Source organism: Balaenoptera musculus, chromosome 8, assembly GCF_009873245.2.
Source record: "Balaenoptera musculus isolate JJ_BM4_2016_0621 chromosome 8, mBalMus1.pri.v3, whole genome shotgun sequence".
NCBI classification, from domain to species: Eukaryota; Metazoa; Chordata; class Mammalia; order Artiodactyla; family Balaenopteridae; genus Balaenoptera; species Balaenoptera musculus.
This window is the reverse complement of record NC_045792.1, coordinates 56,462,070-56,487,525: the sequence shown is the minus strand read 5'-3', so window position 1 is coordinate 56,487,525 and position 25,456 is coordinate 56,462,070. Positions and strand designations below refer to the sequence as shown.

The window sequence follows — 25,456 nt, the reverse complement described above, 5'->3', positions numbered from 1 at the left end:
AATTGTCATGTTTATGTCTTTCTCCCTCACCAGACTGGGATCTCTTTGAGGGTACATTGGGACACAGAGGACCATTGCATCACCGGTGCTGGTAGTAATGGGTGGTGATAGTGGTGGTGGTGATGGTGGAGGGCAGGACAACCCTTAGGCCCAGGCAAGGGGGACCCCATCCTGGGCCGCACCCTCTAGAGGGCCCCAGTCTGACCCTCTTTCAGCTGCACCCCTACCCATATAGCACAAGGAATCTGTGGGATCAAAAGGATGTGTGCCCCCCCCGCCCCGACTTTAGACCAGGGAACCCAGGGCCCTGGTATTCTCTGCCCAAACAGCCTGAGTCTGCATCCAGGACTGTGCAGTCCTCTTCCCTGGGTCTGTTCTCTAAGCCTGAGGGGTAGTTTGCCTGGGGAGGGGGTGAGGGTTTGGATGAAACTTGGACATTTTTCTAGTTATTATTGCTACATAACAGATTACTCCAAAACTTAGCTTAAAACAACTATTTTGGGAGGGAATTTTAAATATCTTTTATTGAAATATAGTTAATGTATAATATTATGTTAGTTTCAGGTATACTACATAATGATTTGACATTTGCATACATTATGAAATGTTTACCACGATAAGTCTAGTAATCATCTGTCCTCATATAAAATTATTACAATATTTGGACTGTATTCCTTATGCTGTATATTACATAATAAATAAATATCATTTATGATATAACTAGAGGTTTGTACCTCTTAATCCTCTAAACCTGTTTTGCCCACCACCCACTTCCCTCCCTTCTGGCAACCACCCATTTGGTCCCTGTATCTATGAGTCTGTTTTTGTTTTGTTTGTTTTTTAGAATCCGCATATAAATGAGATCATGTGGTATTTATCTTTCTCTGACTTATTTCACTTAGCATAATACCTTCTAAGTCCATTCATGTTGTCAGAAATGGCAAGATTTCATTCTTTTTCATGGCTGAGAAATATTCCTATCTATCTATCTATCTATCTATCTATATCACATGTTTATCCATTCATATGTTGATGGACACTTAGGCTGCTTCTATATCTTGGCTATTATAAATAATGCTGCATTGGTGTACATATATCTTTTTAAATTAGTATTTTTGTTTCTTTGGATAAATATAATACCTAGAAGTAGAATTGGTGGTTCATATGGTAGGTCTAGTTTTAATTTTTTGAGGAAACGCCATAATGTTTTGCATAGTGACTGCACCAATTTACAATCCCACCAACAGTGCACAAGGGTTCATTTTCTCCACATCCTTGCCAACACTTATTGTTTGTTGTCTTTTTGATAATAACCATTCTGACAGTGTGAGGTGATATCTTATTCTGGTCTTGATTTGCATTTCCCTCATGATTAGTGATGCTGAGCATCTTTTCATGTGTCTGCTGGCCATATGTATATCTTCTTTGGAAAAGATGACTATTCAGATCCTCTGCCCATTTTTTAATTGGGTTGTTTCTTTTTTTGATGTTGAGTTGTATGAGTTCTTTGTATATTTTGGATATTAACCCCTTATCAGATGTATCAATTGCAAATATCTTCTTCCATTCACTTATGCTGCCATTTCATTTTGTTGATAAATTCCTTTGCTGTGCCAAAGCTTTTTAGTTTGACGTAGTCCCATATGTTTATTTTTGCTTTTGTTTTCCTTGCCTGAGGAGACATATCCAAAAAAATACTGCTAAGACCGATGTCATAGAGCGTACTGCCTATGTTTTCTAGGAGTTTTATGATTTTAGGTCTTACACTTAAGTCTTTAATCCATTTTTAGTTTATTTTTGCATATGGTGTGAAAAAGTAGTCCAGTTTGATTCTTTTGCATGTAGCTGTCCAGCTTTCCCAGCTGATGTCTTTTCCCCATTGTATATTCTTGCCTCCTTTGTTGTAGGTTAATTGCCCATATAAGTGTGGGTTCATTTTGGGGCTATTCTGTTCCATTGATCTATGTGTCTGTTTTTGTGCCAGTACCATACTGTTTTGATTACTGTAGCTTTATAGTATAGTCTGAGATTAGGAAGCATGATACCTCTAGCTTTGTTCTTTTTTTTTTTTTTGAAATAGTTTGAGAAACTGATTGGAAATTGAATGCAAACTAAGACCACTTGACTGTTACTGAAATGAATAGCCCAGTTTGCTTTTTTTTTTTTTAAAAGAAATTCACGTTCTTTCTTTCTTTCTTTCTTTCTTTCTTTCTTTATTTATTTATGACTGTGTTGAGTCTTCGTTTCTGTGCAAGGGCTTTCTCTAGTTGTGGCAAGTGGGGACCACTCTTCATCGCGGTGCGCGGGCCTCTCACCATCGCGGCCTCTCTTGTTGCGGAGCACAGGCTCCAGATGCGCAGGCTCAGTAATTGTGGCTCACGGGCCCAGTTGCTCCGTGGCATGTGGGATCTTCCCAGACCAGGGCTCGAACCCGTGTCCCCTGCATTGGCAGGCAGATTCTCAACCACTGCGCCACCAGGGAAGCCCTCTAGCTTTGTTCTTCTTTCTCAAACTTGTTTTGGCTATTTGGGGTATTTTGTGTTTCAATACAAACTTAAGAATTATATGTAAAATAACTATTTTTTAATGCTTATGAATTCTGTGAGTCAGGAACTTAGACAGGGCACAATGGGAATGGTGTGTCTCTGCTCCATAATGTCTGGGGCATCAGCTGGGGAGACTCAGTAACTGGGGGCTAGAATCATCTGGAGGGGTCTTTATCTGTATATCTGATGGTTGATGCTGGTAGTTGGCTGGGAGGCCAGTTGTGGCTGTTGACTGGAGCATCCATGTATAGGCTCCCCATGTGCTCTGGGCTTCCTCACAGTATGGCGGCCTCAGAGCACTTGGATTTCTTATTTGGAGCAAGTATCTTAGTAAACAGAGAAGCAGCTGCATTGCCTTTTCTGGCCTAGCCTTGGAAGTCACCCAGCATAATCTATTGGGTTACAAATGAGTCACAGCCCACCCAGACTTAAGGGGAGGGCACATGGGCCACACCTCTCAATGAGAGGAGTATAAAAACATTTCTAGACATGTTTTAAAACCACCAAAGACATGTAGACAAAGGTATCTCCACCTAGTCTATGTGTGTATGAGGCTCCTCATAGTTCAGGACAGAGCTGGAATGAGAAGAGAGTTGGGCCAGGAGCTAGAAGCCAGGGGGTTGGTCTTCCTGTGCTTCCATGCTCTGGCAAAGAATTCAGAGAAGTCAGGAATTTTAAAATTTGAACTTGGCCTTCCAGGTCATGAAGAGAATATGTTTGTCAAGGTAGGAAGATAGAACATATTTATTTAATGGTTTGTTAGTTTGATTTATAGCTTTTAAATATTTAGGATGTGATAAATAGGCTCTATTTGTATTCCTGGCTGGGCCCTGCAAATGAGAGGGGTAGTCCTGGTGATGGAGGTGGCAATAATGGTGGTGGCACTGATGGTGATGGTGGTGAAAATGGTAGTGGCGATTATTCGAGGGCTCAGCATTTATTGAGCACCTACTATAGGTCAGCAGTCAACCACGTTGTACCACCATTGTCTTCATCGTCATTATTTCCCTTCCTTCTCTCCTTTCCTTCTTCAATAAGTACGTATTATTAGGGCTATGCTAGGGGCTGGGAATACAAAGATAACCACCATGTGGTCTCTGGCTCAAGAAGCTTACTGACCAGTGGGCGAAAGGCTCGGGAACATCACTGCAGTACAAAAGGATGAATTCAATTACAGAAGAGTGTGCAATACTGGGGCAGCAGAGGGAACCAGGGAGGGCTATTCTGAGGAGGGCTTAAAGTCTAAGCTGGACCACTATAGGCAGAAAACAGGGAAAAGCATTCTAGAAAGTGGGAACAGCATGTTTAAGGTGTGGAAGAGAGGACACTGGCTTAAGAAATGGTCTGAAGGTGTAGCAGTGGCAGCCTGGGAACAGGGATTCCTTTTGTGACCCTTTATTTGGGGGACTGCTCCCCCAGTCCAATCATATGATTCTAATACCTCCTTCCTGATCACCCAAGATGGACCAATCCAAGTTCTCCCCGAGACTCTCTCTATTGGAATTGGAAGGGAAGAACCTTTGTATCTTATCTAATTGAGAGCTATCAGGATGCTGAGCAGTGCACGGTATATCTGCTTCTTGAAAGAGCTGGTTGGAAAGAAATTGCTGATAGTCAGGGGGCAACAGAGAGAGAACATCCTGATGGTGTCGGATCCTGTGATCCAGGTGTTCCTAGAGCCCACACCCATCCCAACTTGATCAGGTGGGGCAGCAAACCGGACCCTGGGATGCAGCTGGGAGAAAAAGTGGGGGAATTAGGGCTGAAGAGGCAGCAGGAGTCAGATCCTGAAGGGCCAGGAGAGGAAGTTTCAGTGCTATTCTGAGGGCAGAGGGAAGCCATTGAAGGAGGGGCTTAATGGAGGGGAGACAGAGTAAGATTTGTATTTTTAAAAGATCATTCTGGTTTGATAGGTAAGACTTGCTAGGAAGGGGAAAGCGTGGAGAGGAGAGGCTGTTGGCAGGGGAGCTGGCGAGAAGACAGATCTCATCCTCATCCCGGACATCATGGGGCAGAGGGAGAGGGCACACTTTGGGGCCAGACCCTGCAGGTTCCAGTCACAGCTCCAACTCTTCATTGCTGTTTGACTTCGGGCAAGTTATGTGGGCTCTGTTTTGTGCCAGGGATGGATGAAGGTGGGGAGAGACATTAGGTGTCATGTGGTCATTCAAACAGCCTTGAGCTGGGGACCAGAGATCCAGGTCCTAACTCCCATTATAGAAGGTCTGAGATAACCCCTGTGCACAGAAACCCACCCCCCCCAGCCCCACCCAACTTCAGCCAACCTCCTAAGGCGCTTCCTGTTCATCTTCCACGAACTGACCCTGTGGGTGAAGAAGGCAGGCAGTGGGTGTCTTCCAGGGACCAGGGTGAAGGGAAGGAGGGTGGCCGGGCCTGCCCTGGAGAGAGATGCCATTGTGCCTGGTGGGGCCCCAGGCCTTCCTTCACCCCCAGGCCAGTCCCAAACCACAGGCCATGTCCTGTTTCTCAGAAATACTGCCATTTCCCAGAGCCCAGGGTTTGTTGGGGGACAGGGGGAGGTGGCTTCACAGCTGCTGGAGGAGGAGGAGGAGGAGGAGGGAGCCTCTCCAGGAAACCTGGAGGCCGGGCTTGGCCTCATAATAGGATGATCAAGTTTAGGGGCCAGGAAGCTACCTGGGAAGGTTGAGTGGAGCAGAGCCTGCACCTGCTCCAGCCCAGGACCTGGCCCCTCCAGTGCTCTGGGATCCATCAGGGTGCAGAACCCCAGACCTCAGCTGGAATCCAAGCCTTCCATTTACTAATGTGTGATCTTAATTAGGTCACTTCCTCTCCCTGAACCTTAGTTTCCTCATCTCCATAATGTGGTTGACATGCCCCACCTCACTGGGTTGTTCCGGGGATTAGACGAGACAACGGACTTGACCGTGCATGTGGGAGGGGATGTCCCTACTTCATCCAGAGCCCAGCCTGGCCACCAAGATAGTGGATCCCACAGGACTCCCTGCTGCAGTCTCAGAGAGCCCCATCAGGGATAGAGCTGGACAGCCCCAGGAGACCACCAGCCCCAGGTCACCACAGCCCCAGGAGACCATCCCTCTCCCCCGTCACACTCATGGGGAGACCAGCCAGGGTTATGCAACGAGTTAGTGGCTGAGGAAGAATGGATTTTAACTTGTCCCTAAATCTTCCCTTCCTCCATCCTCACTCCTATTTCTTCTACTTTTCCCTCTCCTGTGAGGTCTCCTCATCAGCAAGACTTGCTTAAATCTCTCCCGCCTGAAAAACCCCCTTCTTCCATCTCATGTTCACTGCCATCCACTGCCCTGCCTCTCTCCTCTCCTTTACCACCCAAGTTCTTCAAAGGCTCGTCTGTTTCCTCACCTCCCAGACACCGCCTCAGCCCTCCACAACCTGCTCCTGCCTCCCAGCTCCCCTCACATTGCCCACGGCCATGGTCACCAGAAGCCCCCTTTCCCCGCTGAGGACCCTTTCCAGGTTTCACCTATTGGACTCTCAGACGTGCACTCTCCTGGCTTGTCTCTCGCCTCCATGCAGTTCCTTTGCTGATGCCCCGGGGCTCTGTCCTAATGACCCTTCTCTTTTCACTCTGCAGGCCAATGTCTCCCATCCCCTGGCATTAGTTACCACCTGCAGGCCAACAGCTCCCAAATCCTTGTCTCTGGCCCAGCCTCCTCTCCAGACCATAATATATCCAAAGGGCTGGGGTTCTCTCCTGAGACTCAGCTCAGCTGAAACTCCTGGGTGCTCCCCTCAGTCACCACGTGAGGCACCAGCTGCACCCGGACTCCCCCCTCTTCCTCAGCTCTGCCTTCTCTCCCATCCCCGTCGCCTCTCTCCTGCCCAGGCGTTGTCATCCCTTCCACGGATCCCACAGCAGCCCCCTACCTGGTCTCCGCCTCTCTCCTCCACACCGTGCTTCACCCAGCAGGCAGGGCCAGCTTTCTAAACCACAAATCTGACCAAAGCACTGAAACCCTTCCAGGGCTCTCTGCTGCCCTCAGGATGATGCCAAAGCTTCTCGGCTGGGCATTCAGCCTCACCTCCCTCTGCTGTTTGCCTCACATTTTATTATCCAGCAACAGTGAGCTGTTTGTGGTTCTCCTTGTAAGATGCTGTTTTTCGTCTTCCATGAAGCTGTCTCTTCCTGTACCACTGTCCCACCCGCCTCTCCCTGCCTCCACCTTTTCTTCTAACTCCTGCTCATCCCTCAGAGCTAGCTGAAGTGTCCTCCATCTGGGCAGGGGCTGTGGTCCCCACAGCCCTGCTGTCACAGCCCTTGTACTCATGGTGTTGTGAGGCCTCATCTCCTGCTCAAGATTCTGGCTCCCTAGGGACAGGCAGGGCCATATTGGTTCCTTACACTGTGTCAGTCATCTAGCACAAGGCCTAGGCCAGTGTAGATCAGAAAGTGTTTTATGAATGAACACAGGGAAGGAGAAGACAACTCAGAGTGATGTAAAGCCCTGGGAGAGCTGCTTAGAGATTCCCAAGGCAAGCCTTATGTTGATACACTCAGAAAAGTCTGGACCAAAGTCCGGAGGTGCTGACGGGCTGAACATGCTCCCATGGTGGGAAAGATCTGGGGTGAACATCACAGGCTTCAGATAAGTCCATCAGAGAAACCAGGAAGGCAGTTGGCCTGCAACACCAGGAAAAGTATACAGGGAAGTCATTCCTGTCCTGAGGCCCCGGAGATGCCTCTGATTACAGAGCCTTGCCTTCAACTCCATTCTCCAGCTGAGGGGAGGGGACCCTGTACAGGAGCAGGGGTGGGGGTGGCGTGGCAGGAAAAGCCCCACTGAGCAGGAGACATCTGAGCTAGGTTGAAGGATGACCAGTTCATGGTGTGAATGGCTGGCTCCTATGCTTTAAATTCAGGAGGCTCAGAAGCCATGCCTGGACTTCCAAGTTAACCCCACGTGGTGCGCAAACAAGGCCAGAATGACGAGTCTTCTCCAGGAGGGACAGGCAGAGGCTGGGAGGAGCTGGATGTCTTTTGACTCAGAGGATGAGGGGGAGATTCCAACCATGTTCCTCAAACCCCAGCCTCTCAAACCAGGCCCCCTGGGAGCTGGCAGAGGGAGTTTGGGGAGGGTGATACCCATCCCTGCTCAGTAAGGGCAGCATTGGGAGGCTGCTTAGACGACTTCCCAGACCTCAGACGCCCAGGTACAAGACCAGGGCTCGGAGCAGAGCCCTCTAAGTGGCTGCAGGTGGCAGAATCCAACCAAAAGCCCACTTGACACTGTCTCTCCACGGCTTCCAGTCAGGCTTGGGGTGGGAGTGGGCATGGCCGTGGGATGAGAGCACAGGTCTAGGAGTCAGTAGGTCTGAATTCTGGTTCTGGCTTCACCACTCATCACTGTGAGGCTTTGGGGAAGACTGTGGCCGATCCTGAACCTCTGTTTTCTCGTCTCTAAAACGGGGGTAATTCCTATACTAGTTCACCTTAAGTAGAATCATGGGCATTAAAACATCTTTGAAATGGCAAGGAATTGTACACGCGGGCAGGATAAATTACTGATGTTGTCTTTAATTGTAACTGTTAGGCTTTCTTCCCAGACCGTGGTGCCAGGGTTGGCAATCTGACTGCCAAGTCTTGGAAATCCTCTGAGGTGAGAATATTTGGGTTTATAACATTGGTCACGGTGGAACGGGGACGAGCGCTAGCTTGGAGCAAGAGACCGGGCATCCAATTCCAAATCTGCTACCACCCTGCTCTGTGGCTTCAGGCAGATTACTGCTCCTCCCTAAACTCGGCATCCTCACTGTAAAGTGTAGCTGACAATTGTAAGGATCCCTGGAATATCTGCTGGGAAAGCACTTTGAGGCTCCATGCACCCCCCTCCGCTGGCTAACTCCAGTCAGTCCCCCTTCCTAGGCTCACTGCCAAAGAGCTATGGGAGGGGGACGGCCCACAAAAGCAGGAGGCGCCGTAGTTGGGGGCTGGGCACAGAAGCAGCACAGAGCAGGGGAGAGGCCACGATGGCAGACAAGGGTCTGCATCAGAAGGCTGGGGGAACTAGCCCTGGCTCTCATAACAACTCACCGTGAGGACACGGGCCAGTCTCTGCCCCTTCTGCCTCAGTTTCCAGCCCTGTGAAATGGGGATAACCACAGTTCTCACAGTGACTGCCTGCCTGCAGTCACTGTGAGAACACATGGAGACTGGATATGGACTCAGCAGGCAGAGTTGAGGGGTAATGCAACTTCTTATTTATTAATATATAACAACAAAAATAATAAAGCTCACATCTGCAACTGTTCAGGTCTTTGCTATAAGGTCCTGGTCACTTTGTCTGGACTGGCCGTGACCTTCAGCTCCGGGGTCTGGGCTAGGAAGACGTTCCAGTGACCTGCATGGAGAAAAGAGGAAGAGTCGCGTGTGTGTGTAGGGATGTGTGCTGTGTGTGTATGTGCAGGGGTGTGTGTGTGTGTTGTGTGTGTGTGCATGCATGTGCACAACAGAGACAGGGTGACTGGGGTGGGGCAAACTTAGGACAACGAGGACTGTGTAGCCTGGGTTTGGAGCCCACAGGGAGGAGGGAGGTGGAGACCCCATCACACCCCAAATCCCAAAGGGTTCTGACACATGACCCCGCCTTCAAACAACCAACATGTGTGGGCCGGGCTGGTATCCTGACTCCTGTTGGTGACCCTCCCATCTGTGACTTCCTCTCCCCCACCTGAAGACCCACCTGGGTCCATCTTCCTCAGGGGAGTGTAGAGCAACTTAAGGGCATCAGAAGGAACGTGGTTAGAAGGTTTCAGTGGGAAAGGCTCCAGTGGAGAGACGCTAAGCAGCACCAGGATTTAGGGGCTCAGAGCCCCACCTCTGACAGCCCTGTCTCCCTCACCCCCAAGACCAAATCCAGCTGGCTCTGCTTTACCTTCCCGCTCCCAAGCTCCCGAGAGCGTCTGAGTTGGGAAATCTCTGGCCCAGACGCCCACTGGATTCCTGTGCCGGGAACTGACGTCTGTGGCTGACAGCCGCCCTCCTCCCGGCACCAGCAGCCTGGAACTCCCCAGGAGGCCCCAGCTTCTAGCCCGGCTCTCTTCCCAGGCCCCAGTCCTCAGCCCAGGGTCCCACCTTTGTGGGTGCCAGTGAGCAACCGGAAGTTCTGTGCCTCTTTCTGGAAGTCTTGCTTCCTGACTTTCTTGATCTGAATCAAGTGGAAGATTCCTGAGGGCAGAGACAAGGGCGTGAGCAGGAAAGGCAGGGTGTGTGGTCAGTGAAACAGGGTGACTTAGACCTGGGACAGACCCCGTCACCTCCCTCCCCTCCCCCTTTCTGACCAGACACCAAATCCTGTGGACTAAATTCCCTAAATATTTTGAATCTGTTCTCCCATCCCCACTGTCACCCTTCCCATTCAGGCCCATCATGCCTTGCCTGGGTCACTGCACTAGACTTCTGACCCCTTTAACCCCGCCTCTAATCTATGATCCTGGCTGTGGTCATTGGAAAATATGCATGTTACCCCGTCATTCCCCTTCTGTGACCCTGCTCCTGTCACCGTCACCTTCCTGCTCTCACACCACTCACCTGTCCACAATGCAGAGAGGGGGAAGGCAGGAGGGAGGGAGGAAAGAAGGAAGAAAAGCTGCCAGGCCTGTAGGGCCTGGTCAAGCTTTTTTCTGGACATAGAACGTATGATAAAAATCAATAGGTGATTTGCTTCAGACACCCAAGCACTACAGGTGTCAGGGTTGTAGTCTCCCTTTCAGCTCAAGGCTCAGTTTACCCCATCCCTCTGAGTGGCCTTGCCTGTGCTCCAGTCCTAATCAGCTACTTGAGGTCCCTGAGGGGGCCAAGCCTTTACATATGCTGCCCCCTCTGCTGAAACACCTTCTCCAATTGCCACAGGTGAACTCCTACTCATCCTCCCAGCCTCACCTGGGAAGTCTTCCTCGATTCTCCCTCTTCCCCCAAATAGTTATAATTTCCTCCTTGGGTTACCCACAGCTCTTGGCTTCTGTTTGTGATTGTTCCTATTTCTAATGTGCTATCATTGTGTCTGCTCTTGCCTCCCTTACCAGACTGGGAACTCGGGGAGGGTGTTCCTCTTGGGTTCCCCGCACCTGGCCCACATTAGGCATGCTGAATGAATGAATGAATGAATCCATGGATGGATGGATAAGCAAATATATGTGTACCCTGTGTAGGCCAGGCCCTGAGGGGGGATGAGGTATTAGCTGGATCTCCTGATGTTTGCATCCCCTGGGGAGCACAGGCACCACACATGGCGCTGAGGCCCTGAGCACATGGGCTGTGATGTCGTGCCGGCTGTTACCACCGGGGTCTGTGTCCAGAAAGAACAGATGTGACAGCAAGACCTCTGCTAGGCCAGCACCGCCCTCAAGAAAACCAAGAACTGGCCTTGCTTATGGGAATCCAAGTGGGATCCCACCGAGGGGAAGAGACAGCACTGGTCCTGGGACTGAGGCCCAGGAAGCTGGGAATGCCCAGCACTGTCTTCAGGCCCCCCAGTCCAGATGCCAAGGACCAGAATATGGGAGAGACTTGCTCCAAAGGCCCAGGCCACATCACAAGCATGAGATGGGGACAGGTCCTGGTGCTCCAGTCCTGCCACTGCACAAACCCCCAAACACAAATTGGAGAGGTAACGGGAATGAGGGCAGGTCCCCACGCTGTTGCCTATAAAGCACGATTGAAAGGTCTGAGATCTTGGGCCTGGAATCAAGAGCTTGCCTGAGGGTCATGGTTGTGCCTCTTGCTCTTTGAAGGGCGTGCCAGGCCTGAGAGTGGCTGGGCTCTGTGTGTCCCGGGCAGAGGTGGCGGTGGTGGGCGAGTTCCAAGAGATAGGACAGGCTTAGCTTAGTGTGAAGAACCCTCTCTGGGTAGAGCCATGCCCAGAATGGCAAGTGAACGACCTGTCTGGAGGTGGGGAGGGGGTGTGTGCAGTCAGGGGCTAGAGACCATCAGGGAGGCTGCAGGGGGACTTCCTTCCTGGGGTTGGGGGAGGAATTGAGACCCCTGAGGTCCCTTCTACTCTGAAATTCTAGACTCTAAAAAGCCCTTTAACCCTGCGCCAACTCTCTGCTCAGACTCTGGGCCTGGGGCTGGTCCCACTGTGGTGTGGCCTCAGCCCAGCTTTCAGCATTCACCTGCTCACTTTGTGTCCAGGCCAATTGCCCTCTTCCTCTCCTGGCCCCCAAGGCCTGCTGTTTCCACTTGTCTGGGTGAGGAAACAGGAAAGATTTCCCACTGACGATCAGACCTTGGGAGAGTTTGTTTTGACTTTCACAGTCTGGGACAGGGAGGTAACAGACAGGGAGGCTGATGGGGCATTTCAGGCACCCAGAGGCTCAGGAGATAGCGGGGCGGGGGTGGGGGAAGGTTTGCTAGTGACAGGATGGCAGGGCCTGGCATTGTGAAGTTGAAGAGTCCTCCCCACCTTGTTCCTTTTTGCTGGGCCGCCTGGTAATGAGATTTTGCCTTGAGCTATCATGCCTCCTTCTCTGCCATCCTGGGCCTTCCTTAGGCCCTTCCCTAAAAGCATAAGGTCACCTTTGTGGAGGCGGCACTGGGGACAGTAAGACCTGGGTTTGAATCTTTGCTTTACTGTTTAAACCGTGTGGTTTTGAGCAAGTCATTTTACCTCTCAGACTCAGTTTTCTTATCTGCAAAATGGGGCATTAATACATACCCTTCAGCTTTCTTATATGTGGGTGAATTGAAGCACATTATATATAGTACCTGCTAAATACCAATCACAGAGCACCAGGCATGTAAACATGGGCTCTGGCACCAGAGTTTGAGGCTGTCACTGTCGGCCTGCCTGTAGTGTGCCCCTCTTGCCTTTCTAAATCCTGTCCAGCTCAGGCCCATCCTCCACAAAGCCTTCCCTGACCAGCTCAGCTCCCAGGGAGCTCTTCCTGCACCCAGGGCACAGAGCCATGAGGTCCTGAGGACAGAGCCTGGGCCTGTTACTCTCTTTGGTCACAGAGGGGTGGGAGGAGGCCCAGCATAAACATGCAGCCCCACCTGTCCAGGGAAAGATGGAATCTCAAGGCTCAAAACAATCATGAAGCTTATTGAACTTACTCCTCAGCCAGTGGCCAAATCCCCACCCAGCCCTTGCTTGCACACTTGCGTGAATGGAACTTGCTTCCTCCCTTCCACTGCAGGAAGGCCTTATGGTTGAGAAGGTGCTTCCTCTCATTAACTGAAACCTGCCTCTCTGCAATTCTAACCAACTGATGAGGCGGGATAAGAAGGAGGCTGACATTTTTAGCACTTACTATAGGTCAGGGGTGGTACCTATATTCTTTCATTTAATCCTCCAAAACCCCTTCTCCCCCATTAACAGAAGAGAAATCTGAGGCCCAGAGAGGTCAAGTGATTGCCCAAGGCCACACAGCTAAGAAATGGCAGAGCCGGGATTCAAACCCAGGTCTGTCTGATTCCAAAGCCCCTGCTTGTTGTTCTGACCCTTGTGGTCACTGAGAACACAACTGCTCCCTCTGCCTGGGGCAGTCCTTCAGAGCCATGAAGCCAGCGGTCCTGTCCCCCTGAGTCTTCTCTTCTCCAGGCTGAACAGCTCCGCTTTCTTCGTCCATTCCTCCTACGACAGGGGGCAGAGTAGAGCAGGGAAAGAGCCGCATCTGACGTCACAAGACCTGGGCTCTAGCTCCCGTCCTCCACTTACTGGCTGTGTGGCCTTGGGCCAGGTACTTCACCTCTCTGAGCCTCAGTTTCCTCATCTGTAAAATGGGGATAATAATACCTAACTCTCAGGATCGTTGAGGATCAAATGAGATAATGAACGTGAAAGCACTTTGTAAACTCCAAAGTGCTTCACACATTGGTTGTTATTATCATTGTCATCATTCTTATTATCATCCCCTCTTTCACCACCCCCCATCTCCCCCACCTCCCCACTGCCAGCCAAACACATCAGTAAATTGACCTTAGAGCTAATTCCCAGTTAAAGGGTTTAATTTGTTTTACTCTATTCAGGGGATTTATGTTTTACAAGAAGAGCCCCGAAACTGAACTCTCGGCAATTCCCTTATCACTGAAAACTCTTGACCTTCAGTTGGCAGCCTGATGAACAGGGTGAGTTTCTCACAGAATGAGAAACATATTCTGATGTCGACTTACCTTGGAGGGATAGAATCCACCTTATAGAAAAGGCTGAATGAGACTAGCCTTGAGGATTTGAGGATGCTGTGAGGGCCCTCCTGCCTGAAAAGATCTCTCCTCCCAGTCTGCTGAAAGTCTACCAATAGACAGCTCTTTGTTTTATCAGGGTAGACATTACTCTGTCCTGGCTCCTCACAAAGTGTAAAAACCCCTTTCCCCCAGGAGAGGGAGCACTTCAAGGCCCTGGCATTTCAGAGTGGGTGAGCTTATCAGAATTGTCAGATAGAATCAGTCTCCCTCTATCTCGGAATCTGGGACTCAAAGCTGGAAGGTGGCCCAAGGCAGGTCTTCCTGGGCCAGAGGCACTTGATCAACAAAACTCCCTTAACACCCTTGGCGGGTCTGGAGCAAAGGAAGGGGGACAGGCCAGAGGGGGAGTGGGCCACTGCTCACCTTTTACCAGCTTCCAGAGGTAGATCTCCACCTGATCAGAAGCCTCACGCTCGAGGGCAAAGCGACGCAGGTTGTCCGGGCTTGGGGATACTGACGTGTGGACGAGGACCCGGCCCGGCGCCTTCGGACACTTGGTGGCACTGATCTCACTGTGGTCAGGGTCTGCCTTGTCCTCTGCGAGAGACAAGGAGCTTATGAACACTCTGTTTCCCCACCCCTGGTAGCCCAGGAAGAGGGGCCACTGGTCTGACATCCCCCTCAGGGTCAATAGGATCCTTGGGAAAGTTCTGGTGCCCCTGGGAAGAGAAGGAGGTCTCTAGGGAAGAGAGAGGGGGCCTCTCCCCCATTCACCTCCCATTGATTAGCATGTCAGGAAACTTCTCACCCTTCAGGGCCCAGCTCACCTTCCACCTCTTCCAGGCAGCCCACCTGGAACAGCTCAGCGCATCATTTCCTCCCACCCGTAGCTTGTAAAACCCTTCTTGCTTATGCCTCTCCCTCAGGCCCTTAATCCCACACTGCCTTGCATTGCCTTGTAATTGTTTCACTTGGGTATGTTTTCTCTCTAAAATAAACCCACAGGGTGAAGGGCAGGAATCATGTTCTCCAAGTCTTCTGAGTCACTCATACCACCCAGCACAGGCTCACTCTGAACACACATAGAATGAAAGGTTTGGGAGGGATTGAGGTGACGATGGCAGTAATGATGACGATGAGTGTGATACGGGACAGGTTCTAGAAGGAGTTCCAGTTCCAGCTCCACTGCTCTTTTGCTGTGTGACTTAGGAAGTTCCCTTCCCTTCTCTGGGTCTCAGTTTTCCCATATGTTGATGAGGATTGAAGGAAGACAGCAGTGGTCAAGAGCATTGTCTTTGTGGGAATTCCCTGGCGGTCCAGTGGTTAGGACTCGGCGCTTTCACTGCTGTGGGCCCGGGATCCGATCCCTGGTCAGGGAACTAAGATCCTGCAAGCCGTGCTGCGCGGCCAAAATAAATAAATAAGTAAATTAAAAGAGGGAATTGTCTTTGGAATAAGACAGACAGGGTTCATATCCCAGCTCTGTCACTTACAGCTTTGGGACCTGGGACAAGGTATTTATCTTCTCATTCTGTAAAATGGAGATAAAGATGCCTGCCTTGTCCATTTTGGTGAGGATTACATGAATTCAGCCAAAATACCTACCCGGCACATGGTAAGTGCTCAATAAATGTTGGCCATTCCTCTTAAAAGTCCTAATAGCCTAATATTTTATGACTTCACAGAATCCAGGACATTATTTGATTCTATGTATGTCTGAAAGTCTCTGAATCTGTAACAGTAGATGGTTCCATAAGTCTAATATTTTATGAGTTGGGCATTTTTCACTGCTGTGCTTCTAACATTCTGTGCATGTAATAACCCCTACATCCCCTGGCTCTGAGTCCATGCCCCATCCATGTCAGAGATGTTCCAAGTGTCTGTGCTCTGGGGAGAGAGACCCATGGCTCACTCTGGCCAGTGCCCTCCCTGCCCCCAGGCTCTCTTTGTACCTGGACAAATCTTGCAGCACTTCCCAGCCACTTTCTTGGGCTGACGGCAGGGGTACTCAGTGGGGCAGGTCACCCGCTGGCAGTCCTGGTGGCCGTCCTGACAGGTGCACAGGATGCAGGGCAGGGGTCCGAAGGAGCGGAAGGCTGGGTGCCACACCTCCCCATGGGAGTACGTCTTCCCGCCATGCACACAGGCTGGGAGGGCAGGAAGGGAGGAGGGTCAGTGTCTCGGACTCGGGTCAGAGTCCAGTAACGGCTGGGAGTAGGTCCTTGGGGCGCCCCTGCTCCACCAGTCTGGCCCAGCCACACTGCCTGCAAAGTGGAGGCCAGGGAGTAAACCAGTCCTCTGTCCCTGACATCCCCCATCTCAGCACTCAGGGCCGAGATGGGCCAGTAAGTTCTTGCCACAGATGGAGAGTCCTGCTGTTCACAGGCACCTCCAGTGGGGCACGGGGAGGGATGGCCTGACAGTAGGAGACCTGTGATCAAGTGCTGTCACTGCCTGGCCATGTGAGCTCTGTCAGGCCCCTTCTCCCTTCTCAGCCTCAGTGTCCCATCTGTACAGAGAGGGGCTGGACGGATGCCTCTGCAGCCCCTCCCGCTCCACCAATCAGGGTGCCCTGCAGTGAGGCCTCTTTCCTCCCCCTCTGCTGCCACAGTTGTCCCCTTAGCCTCCTTCCCTGATCCATCCCAACCATCCTCCTGCAGCCCAGCTCTGCTTCCTCCTTCCTTCATCAGAAACTTTCCCTCACCACTTCCTTATCTAATAATAATTAATGTACATGTCTGTCTCCCCTACTAGTCTATGTGCTCCTGGAGGACAGGGACCATTTTCATCTCTCTGTTCTGTGTCCCTCAATTCCCAGCAAAGACATGGCAGATGCTAAAAAAATATTGTTGTATGGCCCGTAGTCCTGGTTCCAGGACTGGTTCTGTCTCTGACTCAATACTCTGAACCTGTGTCCTCATCTATCAAATGGGGGTTTAGACCCGACGTTCTAGGGGTCTACAAGCTCATGGCCAAGTTGAGATTGGGGAACTACTCGGTGGAGGTGCAGGGATGGGAAGTGGGAACAGTCAGGGCCCCCCTTTCCCACCTCAGGGGTGGGCAGAGGCTCCAGTTCCCACCTTTCTTATGTTTCTCCTTCAGAACAATCTTGACTGTCGTGCTGCCTGCCTCCTTCGGTCGGAAGTGGCGAGGGAGGAAGCCCAGGGGGGCGCTGGGGCCAGTGGGGCTTGGGGTGCTCGGGTCTCTCTTTCTCCCACCGTCCCCGGAACACGGATCCTGGGAATGTCTCTGCAAAGGGCAGGAAGGATGCAGCTCACCGACAGGCCACTGCCAGTGCAGGAGCAGCCAGACAGAGGCTGCGGTGAGAGGCCTGAGGATGGCTCGAGTGACTGAGCCTGACGGCCCAGGGAAGACAGGGCATAGGCTCTGGGTAGAAAGAAGATCTGGATGGGGTCGAAGGTGTTCCCAGGCAATGGGCCTTTGAAAACTCTCAGAGGATAGTGGTTTGGAAATCCAGCCTCCACTGAGCCCTTCTCAGGCTGGCAGAGCCAGAGCCTTGGGGCTGAGATGGGCAAGGGTACTGAGGTCTTGATCTGGGAGACATAAGTGATCAGGGACCTGGAGAACTTAATATGTAAGAAATGGAAGATGAGAATGTAGTGGGGATGAGTCAGGAAATTCTTCTTTGTCCAAGAAGATTTAGGTGATGGGACAGGGGATGGGCCTCTGAAGATCCCACGAGGCCCCGGAATCCCACAGGCAGGAGGACTGAGAGCAGGCCCTGTCCGGAGGTGATGGGTCTTGGGAGCCTCCTTTCCTGAGTCCCTGGAATCCAACATCCCGAGACCCCACCCCTCCAGATCAGGTCTTGGGAGGGCTGGCAGTGAGAACAAAGGGTGTGTGTGTGAAGGCAGCCTAACAGGGCAGGGACTCCCCAGTCCAGAGATTGGGGATTGGGAGCTCCAGGCCGTGGGAGAGGAGCAAGTGGGCTGGGGGCAAGGGGCAGAGCTTACCACCCCGCCACTGACCCTGAGTCACTCACATGCCTTCTTCTGCAGCCCCTTTCTGACTGTACAGTCTCTGAGTCAGTCCTCTGATGGCTGGACTGAGCCCACAAGAGCTCCTAGAGTGGAAACTGTGTCCCAGGCCCCAGCACAGGCCCAGGCACACAGGAGGCACCCAGGAAATGCTTGTCAAGTTGAATAGAGGCAGAAAGGAATTGAAGAGCCCAGCCCCCTAATTGGTGACTTGCCCACGGCATCCAGCAAGTCAGTAAGTAGCTGCTCGGGGCCTGGAACTAAGTCTGGTGGGTTTCACTTAGCTGCCTCCTGGGGAGAGGATGGGGAGGAAGGGGGATGACATGGTCAGGTCCCATGGCCCAGGACCCGCTAGACAAAGCCCAGCCTGGGAAATGGGGGTGAGCTGGCAGGGGAGAAGGGAGAGCTCATTTGTTCAGACCCCCGGGGAGTCTCTGGGAAGGGGAACCCCCTCCCCCCTTCGAGTCCCCCAGGGTCCAGGTGACCCAGGATGAAAGAGCCGGTGGAGCTATTCACATCATAGACATAGCACAGGTGGCAGACAGGGACGTGAGTCAGTGTGTGCGCCCATTCTCCCACCTCTTTCCTCTCTGACCAGAGAGCGCTGGGCAGGTTAGCTCAGCTTAACTCTAGACCAAGATCGAGAGGGGTCAAGATGGAGCCAGCAACAGTGAGGCAGCCCCAGACAAAGAACTGGTACCTCAGGAGCTAGATGGGGAAGGTTGGCCCAAGTCAGAGGCCACTCCCCAGGGTGGGGCATGCTGCCCAGAGGCGGCCTGAATAAGGACAGACACAGGCTCTGGACGGAGCAGCGTCAGAATTTTCCAGGAGGGAAATCGGGAAGCTTGGGGCCTGCTCCTGCCCTGTGTGGTGTTTTTTCCCAGACCCCTCCTGACTCATCAGCCCACGGTGGGAGCCGGGATGGAAGTCTAAGGAGAGGGCCTGGAACCTGGTGGCGGCTAATGGAGCTGACCCAGGGCACAGATGAGAAATGAGGACCACAACTGGTATTGCCTGCTCCAGAGCAAGGAGATCTAGGCCCTGGATACCAGCCCCCTCCCCTCCTCTCCCCACCCTGTCCCTGAAGCTGTGCACTCACCACCCCACGGGGTGACTGCGTGGCGTCCTCTTCAGCTGATTTCTCACTTGACCCATCTGGAAACCCAAAGGGAGTCGGGTCAGCCTCCGCTTCCTCAGCCTTGGGGCCAGAGCCCTGCAGGCCACCACCTCTAGGCTCTGCCCCTCCAAGGCCTGTTGCCACTTCTGCAGCCCCCCACACCAGTAGGTCCCTTTGTCCCAGTGGGGACTTATTTCTACTTGTCATTATAGCGTCGCCTCACCCTTGGGTTGATGAAGTCCCTACAACTGGGCCACTGCCTCAGTTTCCCCACACTGGCCTCTTGGTCACTTAAGACTGAACCACTTGGCTGGGCCAGAGCATCTTGTTCAGTGTCGTCACGGATGGCCCAAGGGCTCTGAATCCCAGCCTGCTTAGCTGCAGTCCCCTGGGCAGCCTCTCTGCCCAGCCACGCATGAAGTCACCAGACTTGGTCTACACTATATGCTCCCGTGGTTGCCCTCTAGCCCCTCTGCCCCTCCAACTGGAACAGCCTAGGACTCCTCCATCCCCTACACCCTGGGGCACCAGCACACAAAACCCCCTGGAGTCCTGCAGCTTCCTAGATCCCTGAGTGGGATTCTCTCCCCTTCACCCCTGCCTCACATACAGAGTGTCTACCACTGAGCATTCTGGGTTCAAAGATCCATAACGTTGGAATCAGCCTGTTCATTAGAAATCACCAAGGCCAATTTCTCAGTGCACACACAGCACAGCTGAGGCCCAGAGAGGGGAAGGAATCTGCAGGAATTAGCTGGAAGAACCAGGACTAAACTGGGATCACCTGGCTCCTGGTCCGGTGCCCTTCCACAGTGCCAGCATCTGGGGAAACGTTCTATAGTGGAGCACTCCCCTCAAGTCCTGCCCACAGGGGACAGTCCGGCCACCTGTGCACTTCATTCTGCCCAAGCTGCTTGCCCCGCACTCGTCAGTGTGCTGCCTCTCTCTGTGCTATACAGAGATGCTACCTGGATTCTGCTTGACACGGGTGCCCTGAGCTCCAGTGAGCCCAGGCCTGTGCCCAGCTCTGCCATGAGGAAGACAGGAAGAGAGACGGTCACTGCCTGTACAGACCCTCTCTTGTGCCTCTTCTGATCCTCTTGGCCTCATTTGATTGCAGGGGTTTTGTCCCCTCACTGCAGGCATTGCAGCAACACGCCCTTCACATGGGCTCCAGCCAACTTCCCTCAGACTCAACCTGCCAGCGGGTGCCCTCGTGCCACACCTCCTCCATGTCTCTGCCCCCACTTCTTACCCTGCCCCACTCCCACCTCCCACTCCCAGGACAGCCTAGCACAACCGGGGAGTGTGAGGGAATCACCCCGCCTTGGGGTGAATCTTTGACCAGTGAGAGCTGGTGGCTGTCGGGCAAATTCCTCCTCCTCCGCTATCACCTCCAGACTTTTCTGAGGAGCAGAAGGCCACTTAGAGCAAGAGGTCACACTTGATCTCAAGCAAAGGCCAGCTCCCCAGCACATTCCTGTGTTGTTTTTCCCTCCCTCCCTGCTTCACTCTCCCTTCCCCTCCTTCCTGCTCCCTGAGATTGCAATAAAAAATAATGCACATCAGCCTCTGACACAGGCTTAGCTTTCTAGAGGCTGCAGCTAAGCCACCGCCCTGAGGAAAGAATGGTTTGCTACATGCTTGGTGTCCCCTGAGGTTCCCCCCTAACAGTCCATGGCTAGGTCCCTGCGGTGGGATGGGCGGGCACTGCCGGATCTAGGGACAGACTCACCTTTGCAGGCCTGGCAGCAGGAGGCGGGCAGCAGGAGGGGCGCAGGGCAGCCCGGGTCTGGGCAGGTCATGAGGCCGCAGTAGATCTGGCCCTCCTGACAGACAGAGCAAACAGGAGCTGGGAGACGAGCTCTGATGAGGACCAGCCCAGGGGCTGGGAGAGCCCCTGCCCTGGGGGCAAATGGCCTTGAGGTGCCCTCTGAGGTGGGGAGGGAGGGAGCAGCAGAGTGTCCTGGGCAAGGCCCAGCCATCTCAGAGGAGGGGTCCCTGTACCCCTCCCACTCTTACTCCAGGCCCTGAGGTAACAGTTACCCTTCAGCTTCTAAAGTGTTTTTGTACCCAGTCTCTCCCTAGGCTTTCACAGCAACCCAATAAGGTGAGATTCTCCCATCCTACAGATGGGGAGGGACTGCGGAGGGGCCTGGACCCTCTGAAGTCAGAGACACAACTGGGCAGAATGGGCTAGAACCCCGTCTTCAGGCTTTTCCTACTGCTATCAGTGTCCTTCTCCCCTGGCCTAGAACAGGGAGCCCAGCATAGAGGAGGGGACGAGTGCATGACTACTTGGGCTCATCTTGCTCTTACTGAAACTCGAGGTCCCCAGACTTCAGGACCCAGCTTGCAAAGGCAAGACTGCAGGAGAAAGGGCCTTCTGGGAGTCAGAGACCAGATGACCTTAGGTGAGTCACTTCTCTTCTCTGGGCCTCAGTTTCCTCCTCTGTGAAATGGGGACACTCCCATCTGGGTTGTGAAATCAAATGAGGGAATGGTTACGAAAACCCTTGTTAAACTGCAAGGCACAATGTGTACCTGGGAGGAAGTGATATTACCTTGAGTCCTTTCCCTATTCCTTTTCCAGTGAGTCTCAGAAGTAAGGATTCTGATCCTTCAAACCAGTCCCATATAAACAGGGATCAGAAGAAAGAAGGGGAGACCCAAGTATCCAGGGAGTGGAGACAAGGGGTCACAAGAATGCTCTCACCACCCCACCACCATCAGTTCTGTCTCTTCTCACAGCGCCTCCTAATCTAGGTGCTCATCCCTTCACAGGAAGCCACACAATGCAGGTAAAGGAATGTGGGTTTGGAATTATGTGGCCCTGGGTCTGAATTCTGAGTCTGCCACTTAACTAGCTGTGTGACCTTAGGCAAATTGCTTAACTGCTCTGAGCCTCAGTTTTCTTATCTAAAAAATATGAATAGTGATATCCCCCTCATAGGGCCACTGGGATGCTGTATATAAACATAAGGCATTTCCTAGTAGGTACAGTGTACTAGTTCACTGCAAGAGGCCCAGGCCCTGCAAAAATAACCATTCTCTCAGTTGATTTCTAAGTGGTCACTCTTGTTATTATAAGTTGTTTGCTCTGCAGCACAGATACCTTAAAATTCAGATTCTTGGAGGGATGAGATCCTCTCACTGAAAAGATGGGAGGCAGGCCAGAGAGAGGTGACTCTGTCAAGGTCACACAGGGAACCATGGCAGAGCTGGACCTGAAACATGGGTCTCGGTCTCTTATCCTCTCATCACCACTGAATCAGATTATTATCTTCAATGGAGAGGACCTTGGAGATCACCTGGTCAGACTCCCTTACACACTCAGAGGAACTGAGGCCCAGAGAAGTTCGATGATCAGGTAGTAGGGAAATCAGGAGGGCAGGAGTTTCTCCCACCAAAGCACAGATGCGCTAAGCCCAAGGATGAGGGTGACATGCCGAAGGGCACCTGCAAACATGCAGCAGGGCCAGGCCTAGAACCCCCACTGAGGAGGAGGGGAAGACTTTCCAGCTCAGGCCCTGCTTGGCTTCAGTTTCTGTCCCCTGATAACACTGCTGGTTCAGCCCTGCCTATCCCTAGGCCCAACTCCGACCACAGCAGGGGAGTTTAAGCAGCTTCAGATTAAATTACATTTGCTGCAGACAGTCTGGCCCTGTCTCTGTGCCCCAGGATTAATAACTGATCATTTACTCATTCACTCATTCACTCACTCATTCATTCAACAATCATTACAGACATCTGTGGGCCGGGCCCTGAGCTGGGCGTAGTGGAGGATATAGAAATGAGTTGAATATATCCCCTCCCCTCAAGGAGTGCAGAGTCTACTGGGGGACACAGTAATGGCAAATGTCAGTGCAAGGTGACCAGGCAGCTTAGGAGGGTGCAGAAGCCCAGAGAAAGGCAGGACATTCCAAGTCCCAGATGTTCCCTTCCCCGTGAGCCCATTCACTTTCACTGTCCTTTGACCAGGAGGAACAATTCCCCCTACCCGCCCCGGTCCACACCACTGTGCTCTGCAGGCCCAGACCACTGGCCTGTGCTAAAGGGAAGTAGCAGGTCTTACGGTACAGCTGCAGAGGACACACTGGTTGGGCAGGCGGGAAGGGAGCAGCTCGTGGGCACTGAAGATCTCTCCATGTTGGTATGTGGTCCCGTTGTGCTGGCAGGACCTTGGCGGGGCCCGGAGCCCAGAGGGGGTGTGAGGTTCTGCAGGTGGGGAGGGGAAGGAGGAAGGAGAAAATGGTCTAAGAGCTTCGCCAGAACTAACTGGGTCACTTTTCTGAAATTTTTGTATCCTATCCCTTGCTATCATTTAAACCAAGCTCTGGCCTCAGCCTTCCCAGCCAGACCTCCTATCAGTGAACAAAGAGGTCCCCGGGACACCTATGTCTGACTATGTCACTCCCTCCCATGGCCTTTGAGCCCCTCAGTTTCAGAGCTGGCGCTGATCAAAGCAAGAAGGCAAGGCCAGATGCTTCAGGTACACTGAGCCCCACTCAGTGGGGACCTGTGTGAGTTCATTCAACGTTCAATAAGCATCCATGGAGCACCTCCTAGTGCCAGGCACTGTTCTAGGTGCTGGGGATACAGCAGTGAACAAGACAAGGTCCCACATGGAGTTTCATCCTAGTGGAGTCAGCTGGTATGATATGGACTGTGCTTGTGTAAGCTTGGTGTCAGCTCCTGCCATTCCCTGGCCACCAGAGCCCCCTCCCCATCACCTGCCAATTAGCCGGCCCTCACCCTGCTGGGTAGAGGGGTAAGCCTCCTGTCCAGGGGGAACCTGCTCATTCTTTTTTTTTTTTTTTAATTTTATTTTTTTAACATCTTTATTGGAGTATAATTGCTTTACAATGGTGTGTTAGCTTCTGCTTTATAACAAAGTGAATCAGCTGTACATATACATATATCCCCATATCTCCTCCCTCTTGCGTCTCCCTCCCACCCTCCCTATCCCACCCCTCTAGGTGGTCACAACCTGCTCATTCTTTCAAGACATATTTACTAAGCACTTTCTCTGCACCAGGCGCCCTGCTACACATTGGGAATGGAGTGCGAATAAGACCCGGCCCCTCCCATCAGGAAACTGACAGTCTCACTGGGTAGAGACAGGCCCCAAGCAGTGACACTGGTGTGGTATGGGCTAGGGCGATGGAAGCACAGAAGTTGTGGCAGCACAGAGGAGGCGCCCCTAACTCAGCCGGGGAGGGTGGTCAGGGAAGGCTTCCTGAAGGGGCTGATGGCTGAGCTGAGTCTTGAGGAGCTCGCAGACCAGGCAGGCAAAGGGGCAAGGCTGGGAAAGAGAGAGGGAGGGAGGCTGTGAGGAAGAAGGGGTCTGGGCCAAGGCACAGTCCGCAAGGCGTGGTCAGGACTCCCGGGGTCAGCCTCAGCCGGGGAGGAGGCGTGATGCCCCCTCACTGGGCAGGATGATGCACAAAGCCTCTGCTCCCCTAGGGAACCCAGAATCAGGAAACTATGACCCAAGCTGGAGTCATGGTCAGAGCCCTACTGGGGTCCCACTTGGAAAAGGAGCCCCTCTACGTACGTACTCCACACAGGCCCCCAGCTCCCCAGGAGAGCCCTGATTCCAGAGTCCGGAGCTGAGGCTACAACCTGGAGCCTCCCTCCCATCATCACCTTCTTTTTATTTTCTCACCCAACTTAACTTTTTTTTTTTTAACATCTTTATTGGAATATAATTGCTTTACAACGTTGTGTTAGTTCCTGCTGTACAACAAAGTGCATCAGCTATACGCATCACCTTCCCAACGCTACTAAACGTGGACGCTCCTCTCAACGTGTCCCTGCTTCTGAGTTGCTCTCCCCACTGGCTGCTCCTCATTGCCACTTGGTTATGCCAGTCTCTTCCCAGACCACCTCTCCTCTCCTCTCTCTTACCTCTGCTTCCTCGAATCCGAGTCTCAGAGGCTCCTAGCAGGTTCTTAAAGTCATGGACATTTAGCATCATGGCGCACAGCATCCCTAAACCCCAGCCCTGGGAGGAATCTCAGAGTACATGTACTCCAACTCCTTCGGCCAGTCCCAGCCCCTGCTGGTAACCCTGGGGTGACCCTGCAGGGCCTCCCAGCCCCAGCTCACTCACTTGCACTTACACAAGGCACGTCCACTCGCTCAGGCTCTGGCCGCCAGCCCAAGAGCGATAGGAGACCATGTGTGCCGTCAACAGGCCAAGCATGCCCATTTTCCTTCAGCTATTTTCCACATTCTCTCTGTCTTCCTGCCAAACACAGCTGCTTAAGTACGAGAAGTTTGTGGCTACCCCAGCCCTCCCTGGGGATCCATGGAGGATGTCTTCCCCTGAGCACCTTGGTGTCTCAACAGTTCTGGTGTCTGCAGACTGCCCCTCTCATTCCAGGGGTCTCCTTCAGCCGGAGGCCTGTGCCAGGAGTGGGTCAAGGGTCAGGGGGCCAGCGGGAGGCTGGCACAAGGGCAGGAGCGCGGCTACTTACCCACACACCGGGGGCAGCACTGCTGTGGCTCGGTCACAGGCTGGGGGCAGTGGACAGGCGGGCAGTGGAGGCGGTAGCAGCTCACATGGGCACTCTGAAGGCGACACAGGGGTCAGTCCTACTTCCAAGGAGCCACTGTCTCCCACCGTCCTCTCCCCAAACCCCCTCCC

General features: G+C 52.6%; 1 protein-coding gene across 4 annotated transcripts in view; it reads right to left on the bottom strand.

Moving 5' to 3' along the window:
* Positions 1-7,028: 7,028 nt before the first annotated feature.
* Positions 7,029-25,456, bottom strand: part of CHRDL2 (chordin like 2) — a 33,566-nt gene continuing 15,138 nt past the window's right edge. The window contains exons 3-13 of one of the 4 annotated variants that reach the window (XM_036861139.1): positions 25,287-25,380; positions 22,880-23,022; positions 20,540-20,633; positions 18,787-18,842; positions 16,770-16,938; positions 15,642-15,836; positions 14,113-14,286; positions 13,223-13,277; positions 9,640-9,732; positions 8,803-8,905; positions 7,029-7,188 (exon numbers count right to left, since the gene is read on the bottom strand). In XM_036861139.1, coding sequence (XP_036717034.1) covers positions 8,815-8,905; positions 9,640-9,732; positions 13,223-13,277; positions 14,113-14,286; positions 15,642-15,836; positions 16,770-16,938; positions 18,787-18,842; positions 20,540-20,633; positions 22,880-23,022; positions 25,287-25,380 — 1,164 coding nt within the window. In that variant the 3' untranslated portion in view covers positions 7,029-7,188; positions 8,803-8,814. Of the gene's footprint in view, positions 7,189-8,742; positions 8,906-9,639; positions 9,733-13,222; positions 13,278-14,112; positions 14,287-15,641; positions 15,837-16,769; positions 16,939-18,786; positions 18,843-20,539; positions 20,634-22,879; positions 23,023-25,286; positions 25,381-25,456 lie in introns of those variants that run through there. The other 3 variants (XM_036861142.1, XM_036861140.1, XM_036861141.1) reach the window with 3 other exon arrangements.